Source organism: Xenopus laevis, chromosome 4L, assembly GCF_017654675.1.
Source record: "Xenopus laevis strain J_2021 chromosome 4L, Xenopus_laevis_v10.1, whole genome shotgun sequence".
NCBI classification, from domain to species: Eukaryota; Metazoa; Chordata; class Amphibia; order Anura; family Pipidae; genus Xenopus; species Xenopus laevis.
The window spans coordinates 28,876,646-28,901,330 of NC_054377.1; the positions used below are offsets into that span (position 1 = coordinate 28,876,646).

General features: G+C 39.1%; 2 protein-coding genes across 4 annotated transcripts in view; one reads left to right on the plus strand and one right to left on the minus strand.

Moving 5' to 3' along the window:
- The first annotated feature begins 777 nt into the window (after positions 1-777).
- pgghg.L (protein-glucosylgalactosylhydroxylysine glucosidase L homeolog) lies at positions 778-21,317 on the plus strand. Of its 3 annotated transcripts, none has more exons than XM_018242354.2 (14): positions 779-985; positions 3,473-3,731; positions 4,627-4,834; positions 8,090-8,519; positions 8,857-8,976; positions 9,683-9,814; positions 12,086-12,197; positions 13,082-13,154; positions 13,989-14,125; positions 14,704-14,837; positions 15,859-15,954; positions 16,906-17,003; positions 19,657-19,868; positions 20,540-21,317. In XM_018242354.2, the coding sequence occupies exons 1-14, from the start codon at positions 965-967 to the stop codon at positions 20,608-20,610; spliced, it is 2,103 nt and encodes a 700-aa protein (XP_018097843.1). In that variant the 5' UTR covers positions 779-964; the 3' UTR covers positions 20,611-21,317. The 3 variants fall into 3 exon arrangements, with proteins under 3 accessions (XP_041445952.1, XP_018097843.1, XP_018097844.1); XM_018242355.2 differs by lacking the exon at positions 779-985 and adding an exon at positions 991-1,076; XM_041590018.1 differs by lacking the exon at positions 9,683-9,814 and having other exon boundaries at positions 778-985.
- Positions 21,318-24,263: 2,946 nt separating this feature from the next.
- The window catches only part of ctsw.L (cathepsin W L homeolog), a 28,339-nt gene continuing 27,917 nt past the window's right edge, over positions 24,264-24,685 (minus strand). The window contains exon 11 of the mRNA XM_018242353.2: positions 24,264-24,572. Coding sequence (XP_018097842.2) covers positions 24,465-24,572 — 108 coding nt within the window. The 3' untranslated portion in view covers positions 24,264-24,464. The remainder of the gene's footprint in view (positions 24,573-24,685) is intronic.

Genomic DNA, 24,685 nt, shown 5'->3' on the forward strand with positions numbered 1-24,685 from the left:
ATTTGTAGCCTTACAGAGCATTTGATTTTTAGATGGGGTCAGTGACCCCCATTTGAAAACTGTAAAGAGTCAGAAGAAGAAGGCAAATAATGAAACACCTATAGTTGAAAATTTGCTTTGAATTAGCTATTCTATTACATTCTAAAAGTTAACTTAAAGGTAAACCGCCCTTTTAATGTTTTTCTATTCATACAAAAATACCCATACCGTTGTAACAGAATTTAAAGCCAGGCATTATATAAAATTTCAATAAGTTAAAGGGGTGGTTCACCTTTCAGCATGTCATAGAATGGCTAATTCTAAGCAACTTTTTAGTTGGCTTTCATTTGTTTGTTTTTTATAGTTTTTGAATTGACTTCCATCTAAAAAAACAGATGCCACGTAAGGCTACAAATGTATTGTTATCACCCTGTGCATGCTCTTGCTGGTGGGGTGGTGGTGAAGCAAAGATGACAGTCGGGTTGACTAGGGCACCTGGCCTGGTACTGTAACAACATTTTCCTTTTAGCATACTACTGAAATAATAGCAGTTCCCAAAAAAAAACTGTCTGTACTGTGACAAAATATGTTACAGCTGACAAGCCAGGCGATCAAGGCAAAGTACAGGGCTGGTAAATCTGTAACATCAAGCTCTGCCTGTGTATTTTCACTGTATCAGAACTGCCATGTGAGTATAATGTATAAAATACTATTAAACCTTTCATTTTGGTGTGGTTGTAAACAAACCAGAAGCATGATTATAGGAGGGATTGCTAGCTTTAAACCCCCCCCCACCCCTAACACAACACACATGCAGACACGTTTTAGGAGGAAGTGCACTCTCTGTTAGGGGAACTGTTAAAGTTGCAATTTGAAGAAAAAAAGTTGTATCCTTCCTGCTAGAGAAAAGTTTTCCCAAATGAAAAGGAATTTGTCTGTGCTGTGCTGGGACTCAGACAAGAAAAACTTTACTAAGTAATCTGAGATGACTACACTCCAGGATAAGGTAACAAGACGGGGTTACAGTGTGTGTGTTGTACTGCCATTTCATCGAATTAAAAGGCAAATGTCTGAAATCTGTATGTGTTACAGGACAGGTAAGTAATCACATATGTGGTCTGCGCATTTGCACCAGGGCAGTGTATTTAAACTATAGTAACCTGTCATGAATCATGTGAAATTTTCTGGTGTACACTTGCCTGGTTTACAAGTGTTATAAGTTAGAATGTTTCATTATTTCCAGTGGAAACTGTATCTGTTGCAATTATTGTATGATTTGGACCATTGTACTCTAGCTTTAACATAATTACTACTAGTATATATTGAAAAACCTCAGATGCAGTTAACTTACAAAGGTTTTGGGTAGTAGCTATGGGAACAAGCTTGCCCTTGCATTGTAAATACACAAAGACACAAAGACGCAAACAGCCCCACACATGTACACAGGTCTATGGCAACTTACAGCAGTCCCTCTGGAATTACACTGAGTTTCCAAATTGCCAGTTTGGGCTTGGGCTTTGTGTATATTTTGTTTACATTGCTGCCATGCAGCTTATTTTAATGAGAACACATACGTACCACTGTGTATCTGATGCCAGATAAATCAACTTCCCTCACTGCATACCCAGAGAAGGGAGGATGAGGGAGAAAAAAAGTTACAGTTAAAGGGACATGGAAAGGAAGAAATGAAGGATAAAGAGAAGCAAGAATTAACCTTTGGAGTGAAATGCAAAGAGAAGTGAAAAGAATAAAAGGCTGAAACCAGGCCTGGTTTTGTGGAAAGGCCACCAAGGTGCGGGTCTAGGGCAGCAGGATTTTAGGGGGAAGCATGCTGCCCAACCACACCCACATTGGTTCAGAAACACTGGGGAAGAGCAGGAGATATGATACCAATCGCCATTGCTCCAAAAATTTGCTTGAATAAAGGGGAGGGGACGGGGGGCACCCGCTATGTAAATCTGGCTCTGGCTGAAACAAATAAAGATAAAGAGCATACTTTATGGAGGGAGCATGATGGAAGTGGTTGAAGGGGGACAGGTAGTAATAGTAAAGGAGAAGAGGGGAAGTGAGAATGGGGGGGGGGAGTGGAATGGTAAGGGAAAGCATGTCTGATTTGGGGACAAGAAAAAAGCAGATGGTGAGAACTGAACAGAAGACAAATGTAGATCAGCTTAAGCTGGCCATACAGGGGGCGATAAAAGCTGCCGACAGACCGAATTGGCGGCTTTTTGGCCCATGTGTGGGGCCCTCCGACGAGCTTACCCGATCAATATCTGCCCAGAGGTCGGCCAGATGTTGATCGGGCAAGGTTAAAAATCAGATCGCAGCCGCATTTGTTCATTGATGTTGTTCCATGGTCCGACCACCCATATTGCCTGCATTCTAATCTGATAGTTGGGCCCAAGGGCCCACAATCTGATCAGCCTGATATCGCCCACCTCAATGTGTGCATATTGGGGAGAGAGCTGCTTGTTTAGCGAAATCGCCAAATGAGCGGATCTCTACGTGTATGGCCACCTTTAGAGCAGAAAAAGACAGATTGGTGAAGATAACAGAATTAACAGGAAAGGTAAAGCAGCAAAACAGTGGTGTTGGGTCTGGATGGAAAAGAACAAGAGGAGTAAGAAAACAAGAGAGTGAATAACAGGACAATGACAAACATTTTTAAACTAAAGAAAATGGAGAAAAATCATGCAATATCTATTTACTGTATTGTGTTCTACAAGTAGTTGGGGCCTGTGACCCCAGACTTTTGCATATTTAGAAATCCAGTTCTAGAAGTTTAAGTGCTGTAACAACTTCAGTAATCCAGGCTAGGTATCCCTGACTGAAAATAATGTTCTCCCATAAGATTGGGGCCCCTAGTCTTCATGCATCACTTCCGACATCCTCTTCTCTAGGTGAGACGCTAACAGTACTTCTTTAACACCAGGCCTTAGCCCGACAAAGTCGTATATTCCAACAGTCCCATTTTCACTGCATAGTAAAAGTGGGGTTGTCTTGAAAGGTGGAATGGTTTATGTATTGTTTGTAGTTTGGACATGGGCAAAATGTGTATATTTTGTATTAAAAGACAGAGCGAGTCGTTAACTGATGAGATCAAAGTGGTAGGCACAAAATATCTCCACAGATGTATTCTCCATGATGTAGAGTTTTTTGCTAAGTATTCCAATGGATTGCTCATCTAGTACTAGATCCAGTTCTGTTTGCAGCCTTCCCTGCTTCTTTGTCCTCTACTGAAAGATCCAAGATTTACTATGTATTATAATTATTGTCCATGCTGGACAGGCATTGGCATGGGCTGCTCCACTCTGGTATAGAGAAGATGCCCAATGGATAATCCTGCTACTTTTATTGCTATTTTAATCAACTGCACAACTGCACTCAACTGTATCAGAGCCTGGTAAATGAGCTTACTGTTTTTAGATCTTTTTACTCCCCTTTGCCCCCCTTAAGGTAAAAATCTGAATTATTTTAATACAATTTTTCTCAGGTCAAAGCAATGTCAACCATGGAAGGTGACCAGTGGATCTTTTCCTCTAACTCCTTGCCGTCAGACCCTCGTCTCATGGCAACTTTAGCTAATGGATATCTGGGTACTCAAGTCTATGGAGATATTTTTCATGTGAACGGTGTCTACAATGGAGCTGGAGGCAACTGCCACAGGGCTGACATCCCTAGCCCATGCTTCAGGCTGGTTGCAGCTAAAGAAAAAGTTCTAACTGAGACATTTGCATTAAACATCAAAACAGGTAATAAAGAATCAAATGGGAACAATGTGAGACATATTTAATTTCTTTTGTGTACTCGCAAAATATTTAGTAATCCATCTGCTATCTATCTATCTATCATCACTTTTCTGTATTGCTTTGCGTAAATATTTGCCACATTTTATTACAGTTAAGGGTAAGTCCACACAGGGAGTTTTGGGGAGATTTGGTCGCCTGGCGACTAATCTCCTTGTTTTTGCTGTGACCAATCTCCCCAAATGCCTTCCCTGACTCTGCGCCGGCTAATCACACGCAAGTCGAGTCGAGTTTCCTCGTGAGGCAACTTCGGGCCACTTCGGAAAACGAACCGATGCGTATGATTAGCACCAGCATTTTTTCATTTTAGCCGGCGCAGAGTCAGGGAAGGCGTTTGGGGAGATTGGTCACCGCAAAAACGAGGATTAGTCGCCAGCCGACCAAATCTCCCCAAGATGCCCTGTGTGGCCTGACCCTAAGGCATTAGCTCTGCAATAGTAAATACATTACTCTATCTTGTTAGAGAAGCGCTTTTCCACTAAAACACAACTGTTCTTCATAGAAAAAAAGGCTCACATGTTGCCAATTTCTTCCAAACAAGACACCTTAACAGTTCATTAGATACACAAGGGAAGGGCTGAAGGAGGGCAGAATTATAGCACAGATTTGCAAAACATGTTGCTGGTGGCATAACTATACTAACAAAGACTCAAGCAATGGTCAGATTCAAAGGCTCAAATAATGTTTGAGCAGCTAAATACATTTGCTTTAGTTTTTTGGATGACTGTTTGCGAATCATTACTGCACTGATATTATTCCTCTTGCAATGCCACAGCTAAGTCACATATCTTTCATAATGTTTTCAATTATGTGTTCTTATATTTCTCTAATGTATCCTTAGGTACATTTATTCACACTCTCCAGTGTCCTTCATTTACTGCAACCCAGCAGATCTTTGCTCATCGAAGTTACTGTCACCTCTTTGTAAACATTGTGACTTTGATGTCTACACAAGGATCCCACCCGGTCAGTGTGAACCTTCAAAGCAAGTTCAAGATAGAAAGCCCAGATCTGAATTTGCAGGAAGGGCCAGACTTTGGGGAATATAAGTGAGTATGAACAGGTCGGGTTTTGGGTTAGTGAAAGAAAGTCATTAATTACTCCATTTCAGTGAGATCACAAATGATTGTGACATTGCTATTTTTTTTTTCATTTTGATTTATTCCATTTAAAATACCTGTAGTTTTATTTGGCAGACTGTCAGGTCAGGAATAGATATTATCTCAAGTGGTCAATGGAGAAAAGATGGCTGAACATAGTAGAGCAGATAGTAAACTAATTGTAATAGCAGATAATAAGACAAGACCTCTTACAAGCCTCCATGGCGCATTTCACTGCAGGAGCAAGCACGTGCTGAAGCACACATGCGGGGGGCAGGTGTGAGAGTGCTTTGCCTTGGGCAAGCCCATTTCTTGGCCTGGCCTTGATGCCACCTTCCCTATATCAGCAGAGGTGGTGGGTTCAATTATCTTGTATTGACAGTTCTTTGCAACTGTCATACCAAATGGGCTGGGGACATATCACAGATAGATGTCGATAATTGGGATGACCTTGGCTACTACTTCTTAGCCTCTGTAATTTGTAGTAATGATTTTCTTATATAATACCATACTGCTGTGTAACTACAGTTGTACTGGGCCCCCCTGCAAAAATATCTTCGGAGGGCCCGGCGCACTGTTCTTACCAACCCACCCACCCCTCTGCAATTGTAGAAACAGCAGACCCTGTGGTCCACGCCCCACTGTTCCCATCCCTCAGCAACTGCGGGGTCTGCTTCCTCTATTTTTACGCCACTGATACCATACAATACATAGTTCATATCTTACACCTACACATCTCCACTCTATGGGCCTTAAACCAGAAAATGTATGCTTCAATTGTGGGGTAAGCTTGGGTGTTTTCTTGCATGCACTCTGGGACTGCCCAGATCTTGGGGGAAAGTGGTTAATTTCTTAATACAGACTTTAAACATGCCAAATGTCACCATATGCATACTTCCTGGGTTTAGTTGAGAACATTCTTTCTGGAAGGTATCAATGTATTCTCTTGAGGCTTTTGTACTTTTATGCTAGGAAAGTAATATTCCTGTTCTGAAAGTTGTCTAATGCAATTACTTTGGAAGTCTGAGGCCCTCTCCCTCTATAAGTTGACCTATATGGATAAATTTGACAAAATCTGGGACCCATGGATGTCTATACTATTACATGTACTTGCTACATCTACAGCTTCAGGCATTAACTAACATGGTACAAAATGCCTTTGACTTGATACAAAATGCTTGCTATAATAAATAGCACCCCATCTTCCAGACCCTTCCCATGCCACCTAAAATGAGTATCTTCAAGAAAGCCAATAGGCTACTCACACAATTTGTTTGGGCTAACAAGCCACCCCGAATCAAAATGTCAACCTTGCACAGGCGCAAACAGAAAGGAGGTGCAGGATTGCCCGACTTATATACTTATTGGCAAGCGGCAACCTGCACTAGATTGGTTGACTGTTTCCACCATCAGGACCAAAAAGAATGTATTCAGATAGAACAGTCTCAGGTGAAGCAGCCCTTAGCTGCATTACCTTGGATAAATCCCAAAGATAGACAAGAAATTTCGATGTTACCCATAACTATACACAATATAATACTGGCATGGGATAAACTCCTCCGACTACTACCTATATCAGCTAGGACAGGACCAATGACACCCCTGATTGGGAATCCAGCATTTTCGCCGGGTCTGCTTAGTAAAGGTTTTCTGGCTAAACGACAGAGTGAGAATTACCCCTTTATAAGGGTGAGAAGTTTAACTGGTGTGGCCCCTCTAGAAAATATTTTAGAGACTCCCACGCATTCCTTTGCCCAGCGGTTTATGCACCATCAATTAGCCCATTGGTTTCAAACAAACCCAGAGAAAAACCTGCTATTGGCAGACAGCACAGCCTTTGATGATCTCTGTTTAGCTAAACTAAAACCTACTCATATTTTAGCGCAGGTTTACTCCATACTCTTAGACCTAAAAGGTACCCAGGACCTCAAATTTAAAGCACAATGGGAGAAGGACCTTAATACTTCTTTTAGTGTCAAAGACTGGGAGCAATCCTTTGTCCTTACCCACAAATTGGCAACCGCATGCAAAGCACATGAGACTAACTACAACATTCTCACCAGATGGTACAGGTGCCCCACGACCCTGCATATTATTTATCCCGGGGTGTCTGATTTATGCTGGCACTGTAACATGGAGAAGGGTGATATGACACATATTTGGTGGGGTTGTCAATTACTGCAACCCTTTTGGGTTTCAGTCTTCCAGTTAATCTCCAAAGTCATAGGGATAGATGTTACACCTGATCCCTCTTTAGCATTGCTAACGATACCATCCCCCAATGCACAGTTGAAAATTGTACCTAGGGGCTTTGTAGCATTTGAAATAGCAGCAGCTAGAACTGTCATTCCCGGACTATGGAAATTTACTAGGCCTCCTACAGTGGCTGAATGGGTAACGGAAATCAACCAGATACAACGCATGGAAGAGTTACTCTCATACTCAAATAAATCCCCCAACAATTTTATAAAAACCTGGACGTCCTGGACCTTATTCAAATCATCCCTGGATGATACCCGTGCTTTAGCTGCTGTATGATGTTTCTTAGTGAGAAGGGTAATATCAAAATATGTGATTTTCTTGTACTACGAGCTAGAAGATGGATCGTGATGTTGTTGTAGTATTATGATCTGATGGATTGTGATGTGCTGATCCACCCTTGTCTTTTATTGTTTTGAAGACCCTTGACACAACTGATTAAAAGAAAGTCAATGGATACTACTTTTATTGTTCCAGAGAATATTTCAAATATTATATACTGCTGAATGCATTGACTGTACAACTGTTTTATGAATGCAACCAGGGGTCACACCCTTCTGATATGATTTCTATTATTATTATTTTGTTTTTCATTCTTCTTTCTGTATATTGTTTTTGCTTTATCTTTCTTAAAAAAGAAAACCAAATAAAGAATATGAAAAAAAAAAAAATAGCACCCCATAGCCTACATTCTCTCCATCTCTTTACTTTTCTATCCATTAATGTGTTTGATAACTTATTAGTTGTTACTGCTGCCACCAATAATCTTGTGAAGTGATGATATATTATTTAAAAATGGATATCTGCTGTGATCTGCTTCCTTTGCTTCATGTTAAAGTTGAAGAAAATAAATAAAACCTGTAAAAAAAAAAGACCTGGTCATGTCAATGAAATATTTTTCAGAAATAATGTTTTCTTTAATACCTATATTAATATATCTTATAGGTATATCTTTGGAAGTACGCTGCAGTCAGAGACAGATTCATGTCCGGTTAAGTCTATCCATATGATATGGACTCCTGTTCCTCCATCCCTGGAGCTCACAGGTAGCAAGGAGAAGACTTGGGTGTTCCTCACAGCAGTGTGTGAAACTGAAAACAATGTGAAGGAAAAATTTGATGAAGGTCTTACTTTGATTGCTGAAATGCAGCTGTATTCCTCCCATGAAAGAGCTTGGGCAGAATTTTGGGCACAGAGCTGTATAGAGGTGGAAAGCTCTTTGTCCACTATACAAGCAGTGAATGGCTGCCTTTATTATCTGCTTTCCTCCCTTCCACAACTGGGGTACACTGGTGAGTTTTATGGAATTAGTCCTGGTGGTCTTTCCAATGGCCGCAGTAAAGAAGACTACTGGGGACATGTATTTTGGGATCAGGTAAGATTAATTTTTATTCAAAATTTAAGTCAGTTTAGGTGAATTCCACACACAAATTACAGCTTAAATTGCGTTTGTTCAATAATACTGAAAATGTTCATAAAAATAAAAACTGTAGGCTAGCTTGATGGTTTGAAGACACAGTAAGCATGGGTACTAGAGTAAAATTACCAAATTAGATATAGAACACATTGAAGAGGCGCACAACCCAATGTCACTAATTACTCAAACCATGAGGTTCTATCATAGATATTTAAAAATGGTTATTTCAATATTTAAGTGTTTATTTCATGTATGTGATTAACGGTAATTAGCATATATTTATCTGTTTTGTAAGGATATCTGGGTGTATCCGAATATCCTATTGTTCTATCCAGAGATGGCTAAACACATCCTCAAATACAGGATAAGGACCCTCAAGGGAGCGCTGCAAAATGCTCAGGAACAAGGCTACAAGGTCAGTTTGTTATGATAAATGGTGCTCATGGGTTTAAGATGAATGTGCTCTGAAACAGTTATACTAACCAAATATGGACTTTAGTAAGCTTTAAAACAGAATCTTCTATCCATACTACTAGACTGTTATCATAAAGCACAACTAGTGCAGTATAATTGTAACAATGTCGTTCATAAATGCCTATGTTGACTATAAGCGGCACATAAAGGAGTCTAGAAAAAGAGAGATCTTTCCTATGCCCCAAAAGGAGGTTAAATCAGTATTAACCCCACAACTTCATAATGTCTCTATGTATATAATAGTGAAATCCTGCCTAAACGTGGCCATACACGGAGAGATCCGCTCATTTGGCGATGTCGCCAAACAAGCGGATCTCTCCCCGATATGCCCACCTTGAGGTGGGCAATATCGGGCTGATCCGATCGTGGGCCCTAGGGCCCAATAATCGGATCCTAATGAATAGTAATGGGTGGTCGGGTCGCGGGACCGCATCAACGATTAGATGCGGCCACGATCCGACGGGATCGATCCTCGAAGCCCGTCGGGGGGCCCCATACACGGGCCAATAAGCTGCCGACACGGTCTGTCGGCAGTTTTAATCGGCCCGTGTATGGCCACCTTAAATCTAGTCTACACATCACAAGTAGGATAATGTTTGAAAATACTTGAATAAGGTATGAAAAGACTCTTGCTCCTCTTATTTCAGGGTGCTAAGTTTCCCTGGGAAAGTGCTTTAACTGGCTGTGAAGTCTGCCCTGACAGTATTTATGGAGACCTGGAACTTCACATTAATGGAGATGTTCTACTAGCATTCCAGCAATATTATTATTTGACTAAGGTAAACTTTATTCACCAGTCATATTTGCTGACATGCACCTTACAAAAAAACTCTGTAAATGCAAATGACATGCTACTAACACAACTAACATAACATGTTTAGTAAATTGTTTGCAGAACACTAATCAACACAAGCAGCCTTCTAACCTTTGCTTTGTATGAAAAGCATGCCACTGGGTTGGGCCTGTCTTGCAATGGGTTGGCTCATTGTGCAAAAAGAAAAATAATTAGCAATGTCTCATGTGCAACCAATTAGTTGAAGACTTAGGGCTCTTACAGACGAGCGTTTTTACCTGTGCTCCCCTGCGTTCCGTTTTTCTGTGTTCAGCCGCAGGGGAGCGCTGGGATAGACGCATTACATTTTTTCCAATGGGGCTGTACTCACACAGGCGCGTGTAGGCGCCGAACGCAGGAAAAATGCAGCATGTTGCGTCTCAACCTGCGTTCGGCACCTACACGCGCCTGTGTGAGTACAGCCCCATTGGAAAAAATGTAATGCGTCTATCCCTGCGCTCCCCTGCAGCTGAACGCAGAAAAACGGAACGCAAGGGTGCGCATGTAAAAACGCTCGTCTGTAAGAGCCCTTACGGTGGCCATAGACGCACAGATAATATCATACGAAACTAATTTTCGTCCAATATTCGTTGAGTGTATGGTGGAAAAAGAGCCGACCGATAACGGCAGAAGACTTGGTCGGCTTGTCGATCAGGCTGGACAGAAAATTTTGATCGGGTGCCTTTGAAGGGACCCAAACATCGCCCATTGTTAGTGCTGAATAGTCAGATACAGGTAGAATTCTATTGTTTCTTCCCGTGAAAGATCGTAATTGTTACGTCTATGGCCGCCTTTAGCCTAGTAAACATATCATTAAAAGTTCTAAATTAAATGTAAGGACTCACAGACGTTTCTGCCCATGTTCCCTTGCAGTAGATCTTTCATGTGTTCCACCGCAGGGTAAAAAACGCAGACCCTTTGTTCAGTTGACATGCATGATGTCTGTAATGTAAGGGCTATTAAGCCCACTGTACATTTCAACTATCATTTGATTTCAGCTATCACCTGGGGAAGCAATTTGTGTGTAAAGCTTACGAGTCTGTTCTGGGCCAGTTTCAAATAGCCTAGAACAATGGTCTTGCTCTTGTTAGAGAATGCATCACAACTGGCTTTGTATAGGAACTACTTCGACGGGAGTCAAGGGCCTTCAGCAGATTGGTGGTGTACTTCACAGATCAGTGGACTTTACACTTTACCAAGGTGACTTATAAAGATTTTGTTGTTATCAGACCAGTATGCTTTACACAGGAATTGCTAGTCCAGGTTATAGTTAAAATATAAATAGATTACATATACTGTATATATATATATATATATATATATATATATATATATATATATATATATATATATATATATATATATATATATACATACACACACATATATATAACCCTATAGATTTTACATAAACATTTCTTCCTTAGGTGATACATGGATGGTTTACTAAACTAGTAGTTATTGAACTACTTATTGGTTGCACATCACCAGGGTTGGCCCAGACCTGCTCCAGTCAGACCCTGCACATAACTAACTGGTTAATTGCACTGGAGTGTAGTTTAAAAAGGTTTTCTTGTGGTTTTGCACCTTGCATGCACATGTGTGCACATAATAATGCCATGAAAGTTATTAAGATCCAAATTAAAAAATACGAACGAAAATAGCCGTTGTAAAAATTTTCAAAACCCGATTTTGTTGTAAATGAACAAAAAAATTGTACAACAATGAACATTTTAATCTCCAAAAACCTCTAAAACCACAAACAAAAGGCTGATCTTTGCAAGAAAAGAATGAGATTTACCATTCTACAAGACCCCAACAGCTTTTACTTGCCGTAGTTTTATTTTCATACTCTATGGTTTTTACACTTATTAACATGTATTTTTAGTGTGCCAACATATTGCGCAGCACTGACATTTGATTTTTTTATGGTATATACACTACGAACTTTTATAAATTGGCCCAGTGATGTTGAGTCACCCCCCACCCCAAAAGAAATTAAAAGGAACTATGCCAACACATCAAACACTCCATTGTCGGCATGTTTTAGTGGCTCAGAGGGAGGTGCACAATCTCTTAATATGTTCTCTCATTACACACTTGTTGGAGCACTTTCAGGTGACTGTTGAAGTGTTTGCATTAAAAGTGTATGTATGAAATCCAGGTTATTGTTTATGTCACAGTTTAGCTAGCTGAATTTAGTTTATTCCTTTATTAGGACTTGGACTTCTTTGCTTCAGCTGGAGGATGGGAGGTAGTGAGCTCAGTTGCTGAATACTGGTGTAGCAGAGTGGTTTGGAGTGAAGAAGAGCAGAGCTATCATCTGAATGGTCAGTCCAAATACTGTGCATTACTATGGTCCCTTTTTATCTTTATATTTTATGTAATCATCTGGAGCCTTAAGGGTTTTGACACACGAGCAGATTCGGGGAGATTTAGTTGCCTGGCGACTAATCGGCTCTTCGTCTGGGCGACAATCTTCCCGAACTGCCTTTGCGTGTCTTCCCGTCTGCTATAATGAAAAGTCGCCTGCACTAAAGCAGGCGCGGCACTTCGTTTTCGGAAGTCACCTGAAGTTGCCGCACGAGGAAACTTCAGGCAACTTCGGAAAATGAGGCAGTGATTTATTGCTGGCAATTAATCTCCTGATGTTCCATTGCTCTTTCATTTCTGTATTTGTGAAGAATAAGAATAAATTAATAACATTTATTTAAAAGTACAGTCAGCCAAAAATGCACTTGAGGTTTAGTGGACCAATCAGTCATTTTGGCAGGGGAGATTTATTAATATTCTTCATTGCAACAAAAAAAAAAAAGTGACTGATTTGGGCAATGAAACTTTAGCAAAATCGCACCCCCCTAAAACAAAATGCTTTTATTTTATTTTTACCATGATTTATTTAAAAATAATTTATACCACCTAAAGTTTAAATGGAAAAATATAATTCACTTTTTCTTTGGCCTGTTCAAAATTATATATGGGCACAACAGCAGGAAGAAAACACTATTGTGATAAGAGGAGAAAAATATATGCAAACTTTGATATATGTGCTGAAACATATCACACAGTTTGGTTAGAAACTGACTGAATTGTACAACTGTTGCCTAAATATTGGTGCAGTATGTGTTTCACCATTAATGGCCCGAGTTTGAAGCTATTTAATGCCTATTAATATTTCACATAATGAGAACATTTCTTGGCTTTTGTGTTAAAGGTGTGATGCCCCCTGATGAGTATCACTGGGATGTTAATAACTCAACATATACCAATGCTTTGGTCCAGACAAGGTAATGGCTTGCAAATAAATGGTAACCTGAAAATGAACACAAGCATCCCCAGTATGACAGGCAGTTGTCATTGCTGTCACTGTTGAGGGACACAGGACAGACATGGGGTGTATCTGCATTTGCTCCTGTGGCTTATTTGTCAATGGTAGAAAAAACTCTAGAGATGACAGTAACCTTACTTATAAGGGTTATTTACTAAAATCCAAATTTATCTCATATTGTATTAAAAAAAAAAACACGCCCAAACTCCCATGCTCGATTTGAACTTATTTATTAATAAAATAACCCAAATTATTCAGATCATGTTAAACATTAAGATGTCAGTAACCATCTGTTACAGGGAATAAAATAGATGTAAAGTTTGAGGACATGTAAGTGAATGAACGATCCTGGGCATAAGTAATGGGAGGTGTTGTTTCCTTCTGTGAAACGGGTGAAGTTAATTAAAGAACTTTGAATGAAAGTAAATAATCCAAGGCATTGTGAAAAGGCATAATAAGGGAAATGATTATTGTGGAACTGGGAGTTAAGTAGAAAGTTAGACGTTAAAGAAAGAGAGAAAGATTAAAATACGGGGACATCTGCATGTGGCCACAGAGAGGCTTTATGGTACAGGTGTGGGAACTGTTATCCAGAATGCTTGGGACCTGGGGTTCTCTGGATAACAGGTCTTTGCATAAATCAATGGTAGGAAAGATCAGTGGGTGGTAAGAGGACCGGTTAAATAAATAAGTGATAATTTAGTCAGTATAGTGTACAGTTAGCCATAATGTTCAGTATAAACAGCGTTTACTTATTTTCAGTGTTCCTTTATTAAACTTAAATTCTACACAGCTTACATTTTGCCATAGACCTGGCTGTTTCTCTAGAGCATCACATTCCCGACATATGGAAAGATGTAGCCAGCAAGATCAAAGTGCCTTATGACCCTAAGATAAAATACCACCCAGAATTTGATGGATATGAAATAGGTATGTAACAGATTTATATTTATAAAAAGTCAAATGTAACATGATTGTATCCTTTTTTATATGAACCCGATGTTATAAGTCTTTTGTTTCTTTGTTATGTTGCATGCTGCTTTCCTCTGTTTGTAAGTGTTAAGATACTTATTTAATGTTTACATGATTCTCTAGTAGACTTAAGGTATGAAGATCCAAATTACGGAAAAACTGGTTATCTGGAAAACCCCAGGTCCCTGAGCATTCTGGATAATAGGTCCCATACCTGTACTATGTATTGTTCAAATGTGCAGCTCTGCATATACAAATAAGTATCCCTATATAAATACAAATTATGTGGAAGTCTTGCAGTAGGATGCTGTGTAAATTTCCAAAAGATGTGTTCTTTCTTGTTCAATCACTTCATTAATGTTTACTTTTCATAATGATATGAGGCTCTGTTAAATAGAGCCAGCTTGCATTTTAGTTGTAGTCTCTCGTCAATGGACACAGAAAACAAATCTAGTGACTTCAGATTCTCGTGATGGTCTGCTAAATAACAAATGCTTGGTACCTACAGTATACTTAAGTATTCCTCTATTCTTCAGGGCAAACGGTGAAGCAGGCAGATGTAGTCTTACTCGGCTATCCCATGATGTTTCCCATGACTATTGAGCAACGTATGAATGACCTACAAATTTATGAGTCCCTTACAGATCCTGATGGTCCTGCAATGACCTGGGTAATAATATGGCATGTTTCCCTGTTTATTTGCACCCAGAGTGTCATCCTGATTTCAAGACTGGGCACATATAATACACATCATACGGCATAAATGCCGTTAGCCAATGACCGCCATGTGAGGTTTTTTTAAGTTTATTAAATTAGATTTTCTTCTGAATTCGATTTTGAATTAAAAAAACAAATATATGTTAAACTCGGATGAATTTTACCGACACGAAAACTTGAATCAAATTGATTAGAATTCAACCAAATTTATTTTAAAAATCGCATATCTAAAACTCAGACAGATTTTACTGACCCTAAAACTCGAATCGAATTTGATTCAAATTTGACCAAAATCGATTTGAGTTTTTTCTCCAAAAAAAACTTGAATGTCAGGAAGGCTACAATCATCTCCGAATTGATCAATGGACCTCTCCCATGTGTAAAGGCTGGAGTGACTCGATGTCTAACATAATAGTCAGAACACTACTTCCTGCTTTTCAGCTCTCTAACTCTGAGTTATTCAGCGACTTTAAGGGGGGCCACGTGGGACATAACTGTTCAGGGAGTTTGCAATTGATCCTCAGCATTCAGCTCAGATTCAAAAGCAAACAGTTATGACCCATATGTCCCCCCTCAAATCACTGATTGATTACTGACTGGCAACAAATCAGAGGAAACCAATAGAGCTGCAAAGCAGGAAGTAGTGTTCTGGTTATTATGTTAGACATCCAGTCACTCCAGCCTTTATACATTATATTTTTGGCTAACTAACTATATTAGAAAAATTTTATTTTTTGCACAGCCTATCCATGTACCCACTTTTTATTTTTACACTGAACAATTTCTTTAATAAATCTGCCCCTTGATATTTCATATAAAATATAACAATCAAATGACCGTATTTTGCTTACAATGAAGGCTGGCAGTTACTATTACCATAGCCTCTATTGAATACAACAAGAATCCTTATATAACCTATAATATATTTGACATATTAAATATGATTACTAATTAAACCTCATATTGGCTTCCAGAGTATGTTTGCTGTTGGCTGGATGGAACTGAAGAAGATTCAGGTGGCCCAGCAGCAACTGGAGAAGTGCTCTGCAAACATCACTGAGCCATTTAAGGTCAGTAACTTGAGTATAATAGACAGGGAATATATATATGCCCTGTTTATAGCATGTGGGGCCCCTTAGTTACTTTTTTGGATTTTTGTTGCGAAAAAGCCTGATCTGAAAACGTGGTTTAATAAATCAGCCCCATCGTGTGTCACTGGGCAAACAATTTCTACACAGTTGCTTGTAGTGCCTGTGGCTGATTAAACAATGACAGTATGTTATTTACAAATGCAGTGCGAAAAATGAAATTTGGATGCAGTGCGCCATGTTTTTTACCCATAATGCAATTCTCTCTGACCCATAATTCCATATTAATTGTGGCTGCTCCCAGAGTTACACAATTCTGCTAATGCATCGAAACATGTGTTTTCAAAGAGTGTGTGCGTCTGAATGTTTGGATGCTAATAAATTAAATCACGGCAATAAGTCCTCTCCACTGAGCCCATTTTAGAGCACCTGCTTGCAGGTACGTTCATAAATGACTCCTAAGGAGGCTTAACTTAGGCAAAATAAATAGAGGCATTGATACTATATCAATATATGAAATCTAAAACTTTAATGTAAAACAATAAGACAACCCTATTAACTTTTGTGTAAAAATATAAATAATATATTAAAGGGGGTAATTATGTGATGACAGTATTGTTTTAAATGGATGAAGTGGCAACACTGTTCTGCACCAAAATATTTTGTATATTTTATACAGTCACGAGTCAGTGGACAAATATAGCATGGAGTTTAAAGCATAACGAGTGTTCATAACAATTAGCATGAACATTGAATTAATGAAGAATACAAAACATAAAACAAGCTATCGAGCTGTCTTAATTGATCACATGAATTTGTGGTGCAGTCACAGGCATAAAACATCCACAGACGTAACACAGTATCTAAATGTGTACACATCCACTCTTCATCTGAGTTTTTAAATAGCCATTAATGAATTCTGCTTGGTTTTAGATTTGGACTGAGAATGCAGATGGATCTGGAGCGGTGAATTTTCTCACAGGAATGGGTGGATTTCTTCAGGCCATACTGTTTGGCTATACTGGACTAAGGTTTGTATTCAGAGAACAAAATTGGGGGGTTGTGGAAGCACTCATAAGGCTAAATCAAAGTATATTTAAGTATAATGGAAGTGCTACTTACAATGCACTTCCCTGGGCCCCTGTCTCATAAGCAATTCAGTATAAATGCAAGTGCATGTGTTTACAAAAACAGGGGTTTTTATAGTTACAAAGTTATGATCATAAAGTTGAAAAGCCACCATACCACGTCAAGGTAAACCCCATATGGCGGTCCCTAACTTGTTTATTCTCAGGTCATAATCTAAAAAGACAATTCTCTGCATAATAGCATTACCTGCATTCAGTGTTTGTGGAACATTGGTTTCAATCTGGAGCCTAGATCCTCCCCCGCCAGTTAAGGCTTTTAAGAGAGAGAGATTGCCCAAACCAACGCCCATATTTAAAAGCATAGGACCACCATTAGTATATAGGGGTGGGTATGGGGTGCTATTAAAAACCACATGAAGCTAAGCCACAGCTTCAGGCTAATACAATGTACAAAATTGGGGGGTTGTGGAAGCACTCATAAGGCTAAATCAAAGTATATTTAAGTATAATGGAAGTGCTACTTACAATGCACTTCCCTGGGCCCCTGTCTCATAAGCAATTCAGTATAAATGCAAGTGCATGTGTCTACAAAAACAGGGGTTTTTTAGTTACAAAGTTATGATCATAAAGTTGAAAAGCCACCATACCACGTCAAGGTAAACCCCATATGGCGGTCCCTAACTTGTTTATTCTCAGGTCATAATATAAAAAGACAATTCTCTGCATAATAGCATTACCTGTATTCAGTGTTTGTGGAACATTGGTTTCAATCTGGAGCCTAGATCCTCCCCCGCCAGTTAAGGCTTTTAAGAGAGAGAGATTGCCCAAACCAACGCCCATATTTAAAAGCATAGGACCACCATTATTAGTATATCCTTTATACTTAAATATACTATTACTTAGCCTTTAGAGTGCTTCCACACCCCTATTTTTATACATTGTATTGTTGCCAGAAGCTGTGGCTGAGCTTCATGTGGTTTTTAATAGCACCCCATACCCCCCCTTAAACTAATGGGGCCCTATACTTTTAAAAATGGGCGTTGGTTGGACAATGCCTCTCCCTTAAAAGCCGCATACTGGCGGGGGAGGATAGATCCTTTTCACTGAAACCAAGGTTCAACAGACACTGATTACACTGAATGCTACTATGCAGTAAGACTTTTTATACTATGGCCGAAAGGCAAACAAGTTAGGGACCGCCATGTGGGGTTTACCTTGACGTGGTATGGTGGCTTTTCAACTTTATGATCATAACTTTGTAACTAAAAACCCCTGTTTTGTAAACTTACTTTTGAGACAGGGGCCCAGGGAATGTGCATTAAAACTAGCACTTCCTTTATACTTAAATATACTATTACTTAGCCTTTAGAGTGCTTCCACACCTCTATTTTTATACATTGTATTCAGAGAAAACAAGATCCCAAAATCTCAAGAGTAACAACATATGGTTTATTCAAATTAAATCATCATATCAATATCATATTGTTTGTTTATTCAGACTATGAGTAAAGGAAATGTTAAAATCCTCTTTTTCTGAAAGCTCCTGCAGTCTGCATTTGCTGTTCCTTCCTAACTTGCATGTCTGATTAACTCACACGTTAGGGTATGAGGATAAGCAGCAGTGGGGAGGCTTATGTGCCTCTTCCCTTCTGTCCCATGAATACAGAGTTGCCGAATGCAGGCAGTACTGTATTCATTTAGCCAGGTGCAGGTCTCAGTGCTCCAAAACAAATAACAAATACTTGCGGGACTAGGAAGCAGGGCCGGATCTAGGGGTAGGCAGAAGAGGCATCTGCCTAGGGTGCAATGCTGTGGGGGCTCTGGGCAGATGCCTGTTCAAGATTCTTTTGCCTACCACTAGTCCGGATTCGCTCCCCTCTGCAGGTCTTGCCAACCCCCTCTGACACTCGCTCCTCTGTCCCTCCCTTCCTCTTCTGTACATCTCTCCCTCCCTCCTGTGTCCATCCTTCCCTCCCCTGTCTGTCCTCCCCTGCCCCAAAATGCCCCTCTGCTTCCGCTTCTTGCACCTATGTTATGGCGCCCGTGCACACATGCAGGGGGCGGGTTTAGCTGACCGGGTTGCCTAGTGTGCCCAGTCGGCTTGGCCCAGCCCTGCTGGGAAGCAGAAGCCTTGGTACTGGAGTGGCAGTGGATGTGGTCTACTTAGATTTTGCTAAAATGCTTTATACAATACCACACAAAAGGTCACAGAATTAATTAAGGAATATTGGCCCGGATCATAATATTTGGATCAGTATTGTTAGTGGAATATTGCTTTTTAATTTCTTAATCACTGACCTTGAGGCTGGCATTGTAAGTACTATCTCTAATTTTGCTGATGATACTAATTTGTACTATGTCACTAAACTATCGGGTTTATGACCTACCAGCCAGTGTGCAGAACCTTTGGCACTTTGCACACTGCCTTCCTGCCTTGCAGAATTTCCACAGTCCCTCCTAAGCGCTCTGATTCGGAGGACAGAGAACTGCAGCTGCTCTGAAAATATATTGCTGACTGCATCCATCATTGCTATATTCATGATGGGCAAGAGGGGAGATGTGGAAAAGTACATAAGGACTCTTTCTCTATTTTCAGGATTGCTAAAACCCATTTGAGCTTTGACCCCATATTACCTGATGACATCACCAGGCTTCTCATCACTGGCGTTTTTTATCTTGGCAACAAATTGAATTTCACCCTGTATAGTGATATTATAACAATAGAAGTCACATCGGTACTTGGAGGCCAGAATTGCACACTAGAGGTTTATTTTAACCAACTAGAACCAAGATTGCCTTTAAATATAGGTAAGTAATACAATTTAATATTTTTTTATTTTGCAATTCCCAGTTATGAAGTTTCCAGCTGATCTTAGCTAAACATGGGATATAATCTGTACACAGAACTTGCTGCCACTTCCCGACCATTCCCCATCTTTAAATTGCTAAATTATGCAGAAAATACATAAATAGCAAGCTAGATTTTTCTACAATTGGGTACCAAAAGTGTGTATTGAGTGCAACATTTTTTTAAAGGATAGTGCCCCAGTATTTGAAATTTTAGTATGTTATAGAATGGCCTGTACTCAGCAATGTTTCAATTGGTCTTTTATTTAGGAAGCCTGGCCAAAGAACTTTTGCTCCGTAAGGCTACAATTTTATTGTTATTGTGATTTTTTTATACTTATCTTTTTATTTAGTCTTAGAATGTATATGCCAGTCTCTCATTCAAGTCACTGCCTGGTTGCTAGGGTAGATTAGGCCCTAGGAACCACATGGCTGTTGAAATTCCAAACTGTAGAGCTGATGAACAAAAAGCTAAATAATTTAAAAAAAAATACAAAAAAGACCAGTTTGCAAATTGTAGCAGAATATTACATTCTACATATAAGTTAAGTTAAAGATAAACTAAGATAAGAACAATATTACATTTTGTATTGACATTTTTTGTTAAATAACATTTATTATTTTTTTTATAGGCAGACCTGTGTCATTTCCAACAAGAGCAGGGCAGGTTCAGTTAAAAGAAACCGATTCTACTTGTACCTAGGACTTCAATCAGAAAGAGCAATTTCTATTGTATGACTTTGTACTTGTATTTTGGAGACAAATCATTCAACACATTTGAATTCACTCCTTTATTCAAGCCAAATCAATCGGAATGCTTTAAAGAGGAACCAAACACCCCCCCCCCCCTCAAGCAAACTCACATTGTGAATTGTACATGGAAGAGTAAGTAAATTACATCAAACTTGCTTCATGCCCAAACATGAAGACAGCCGGTAGCAATAAAATCCCATTTCATACCAGAGAATAAATTAACCAAAGACATACTTATTTAGAATTAGGGTCTATCATGACTGATAAATGGCCTTTGAGCTTGTGACTATGGCTTAAAGGTGTTAGTTGATAAAACAAAATGCATGGCAATTTAAATGACTGTCGCAGAGTACATATACTGAATATAGACATATGTTAAGACATATGTTGAAACTGTGCAAAAGTCAGGAGTTTCATTAGGCCTTCTATACTAGTGATGTGCAGGGTTGAATATTTTTGGGGTCCTGCGGGGTTTAGCTGTGACATTCGCATTGTTAATTTAAGCACCTGGGTCAACAACTGCTGCACCGCCTGCTGTCGTTGTTGTTACGCGGCTACTCTCTGAGTAAAGAAATCCCTAGGCAGCAAATTTATTTTTCATTAATCATTTCATACTGTTTTTGGTACAATTATTGAATAAAGCTTTTATTGAGCATTTGAGTTTGTGGTTTCATTTCACTGACAATAAAATAACAAATCCGATCACAAATACGTGCCTTATTATTTTAAAACTGGTGGACAAGGCCATATATATATATATATATATATATATATATATATATATATATATATATGCGCACTAGAGGGCCTGGGCCTAGGGTGGCAGCCTTAAAAGGGTGGCCCTCGGGTGCCAATATAAAAATTGTTTAAATAAAAAGGAAATCTCCCCAGCCACTGCCAGAGACTTGTGGGCAAATCCAGCTGCTAAACTGGGGGGGGGGGGGTGAGAGGGTAGAAGTCAGGCCCTGGCAATCTGTGGGTTCTGGCAAATGACAAAGGGGCTGCTGTAAGTTGCCATAGACAGGCACTATTTATTGGGCTGGTGAGGTGCTGTTTGGGCCTCTGTGTAGCTGAAATGCCAGGGCCTATTTTGAATCTCAGTCCAGACCTGGTAGGAGTGCACTTCTTGTGCATGTCATACGTTGTGCCTGTGATGTCACAAGCACAATATCACTTCTGCAATATGGGGTGTGCTTAGATCTGGTGGGCAGCACCGGACCTAAATACAGAGCTGTTTTAAACCTTAAAGAGAAAGGAATCCCTAAAACAATCTCTACATTTTTTCCCTGGTGCTTGTGTGACTTTTCTTTAAAAATATTTATTATTCTTTTTCTTTCAGCTGGGGTGCTGCTGCCAAGAGATGAGGGTGGCAAAGGCCCCTGGAACACCTCTGTCTTTCAGAATACCACATAGCTATTTTTTCCAGTTCATAGGTATCCCAAGTTGTGCCCATGCACAATGAAGCAAGGTTCACAGAAAGTTCTGTGCTGCACATGTACATACCCAGAGAAAAGGGGAGGTGCTGCTCGCTAGAGGGAAATAGCCTGGTTCTGTGTTTTTTTAAGGGTAACAACACAGTAAGATTTGCAGCATTTTGTCTGCCCAGCAATTTTTGTCCCCCTCCCTCAAAGGTAATAGCAAAGGGCACAATTGCATCTTGTCCTCTAGTGGCAAATATAGCATGGTATCCCTGTCTCAGAAAGATAAATGACTAGAGCAATAAATTGCTGTGAATCTCCCTGTGTGCGAATGGCATTAAAGGGATTCTGTCTTTTTTTTTATGGTGTAGATTTTATTCCTTAATTACACTGTAAATAATTCACTCTACCATATACATTTTAATTTCTAATCCAAGTGTATTTTTTTTTTAGTTGTAATATTAGTTTGTAGGCAGCCATAATTTTGCCTGATCATGTGCTTTCAGAAAGAGCCAGTGCTCTATGGAACTCATTTCTGACAGGCTATTGTTTCTCCTACTCAGTGTAACTGAATGGGGTTGCAGTGGGACATGGGGTTTTACTATTGAGTGCTGTTCTTATATGAAGAATCATACAAAAATGATGTTGGCCACAGAACCTTATGTTAGGTATATAGTACAAGATGTAACATGATAGAGACCTCTAGTGAGGTAAACATTATACTAAGAAATTTCTCTATTCTCATGCAATTTACAAATAGTATTTATTATGACATATTAAAAAAAACATCAATAACCCCACATGGAGCCCTACGCGTTTCATGCTTACCCAGCATTTAATCATAGGCAAGAAAAGCGTAGGGCTCCATGTGGGGTTATTGATGTTTTTTAATATGTCATAATAAATACTATTTTTAAATAGCATGAGTATAGAGAAATTTCTTAGTATACTGTTCTTATATGTACCAGGAAGCTGTCATCTGGTTACCTTTCCGATTGTTCTGCTGATGGGCTGCTGGAGGGAAGGGAGGGGGTGCTATCAACTTGCAGTGCAGTAGTAAAGAGTGACTGAAGTTTATCAGAGCATAAGTCACATGACTGAGGGCACCTGGGAAACTGACACAATCGGGCAGATTTATCAAGGGTCGAATTTCGAAGTTGAACTTTTCTTTTTGAATTTTCTTGGCCGATTTTGGTCGAAGGAAAATCGTTCGATCGATCGTAGCAATCGTTCGAATTGATCGATTGGAAAGATTTAATCGATCAAACGATTTTCAAAAAAAGAAATTTGACTTTTTAAAACTTAGCCTAATTTTGGCTCTAGGTTCTAGGAGGTCCCTATAGGCTAACATAGCAATTCGGCAGGTTTAAAGTGACGAAGTGGTGAAGTCAAAGTTTTTTAAAGAGACGGTACATCGATTTTCAAATGGTTGAATATTTGAAGTATTTTCAATTCGAATCGAAGTCGAATTTGGCATATTCAATGGTCAAATTACCCAAAAAATACTTCAAAACTTTGATAAATGTACCCCTATGTCTAGCCCCATGTCAGATTTCAAAATTAAATATAAAAAAACAAGATTGCTCTTTTGAAAAACTGATTTCAATTCAGAAGTCTGCTGGAGCAGCACTATTAACTGATGCATTTTTTTTTTAAAAAAAACACGTCTTCCCATTACAGTATCCCTTTACGAAGAGGGGCCAAGAGAAAAAAGTAGCAATTTAAATGCCTAACTAGTTAGTTCCCCCCTCAAGTGTTTTAAAGGGGTTTAAATTAACTTTTAGTATGATGTAAAATTTTTTATCATTTGTAGTTATTTAGCTTTTTATTCAGCAGCTCTCCAATTTGCAATCTCAGCAATCTGGTTGCTAGGGTCCAAATGACTCTAGAAACCATGCATTGATTTGAATAAGAGACTGGGATATGAATAGGAGAGTGCCTGACTAAAAAAGGGAATTTAAAAAAGTAGCAATAGCAATAAATGTCTTACAGAGCATTTGTGTACATACTAAAAGTTAACTTAATGGTGAACCACCCCTTTAGGATTTCCTTGTCCTTTAAAATGATCTGCCCTACTGTACTGTAGTTTTCATATAGAATAATATATGAAATATAATAATAATGTTATAATATTTTGTGACCCTTAGTATATACATCAAAGCAGTAATCCATAATTGCACACTTATTAAAATTAATTTTATATTTATTGGTTGCTATAGGTTATTATGCTGAAACAATTGTGCCAGTGTCAGTAAATGAGCTTTTGAGTATGTTGGAACCTAGATGGTTCAATCATGCTAGTTATAAGTAGAGCAGAAAAGAAGGGACTTAGCACAAGTTTTTCATATATACTGTATGTATATAAGCATACACTCATTGGTGATGATCAAACACAGCGTTTTCTTTTCTGATTTTTGTGAGCTTTCACAATGCAAGTTACAGGGTACTTGGTGATGCCACATGCATTTTTTCCTCTGAACATCCGGAAAAAACCCTAAGAAAAATAAAAGGAGTATACATTAGGGATACGTGGAGTCTTTAATATTATAGAGCACTGTATATGGCATTTTTCTGCACTTTGCACATTGCATCCTGCTTTGTTTAAAT

Excerpts from the sequence above, each read along its gene's own strand:
- pgghg.L (XM_018242354.2), top strand. The coding sequence starts at position 965 with ATGACTACACTCCAGGATAAG. Across the intron at positions 8,977-9,682 it reads CTCAGGAACAAGGCTACAAG|GGTGCTAAGTTTCCCTGGGA; the intron begins GTCAGTTTGTTA and ends CTCTTATTTCAG. Across the intron at positions 9,815-12,085 it reads AATATTATTATTTGACTAAG|GACTTGGACTTCTTTGCTTC; the intron begins GTAAACTTTATT and ends TTCCTTTATTAG.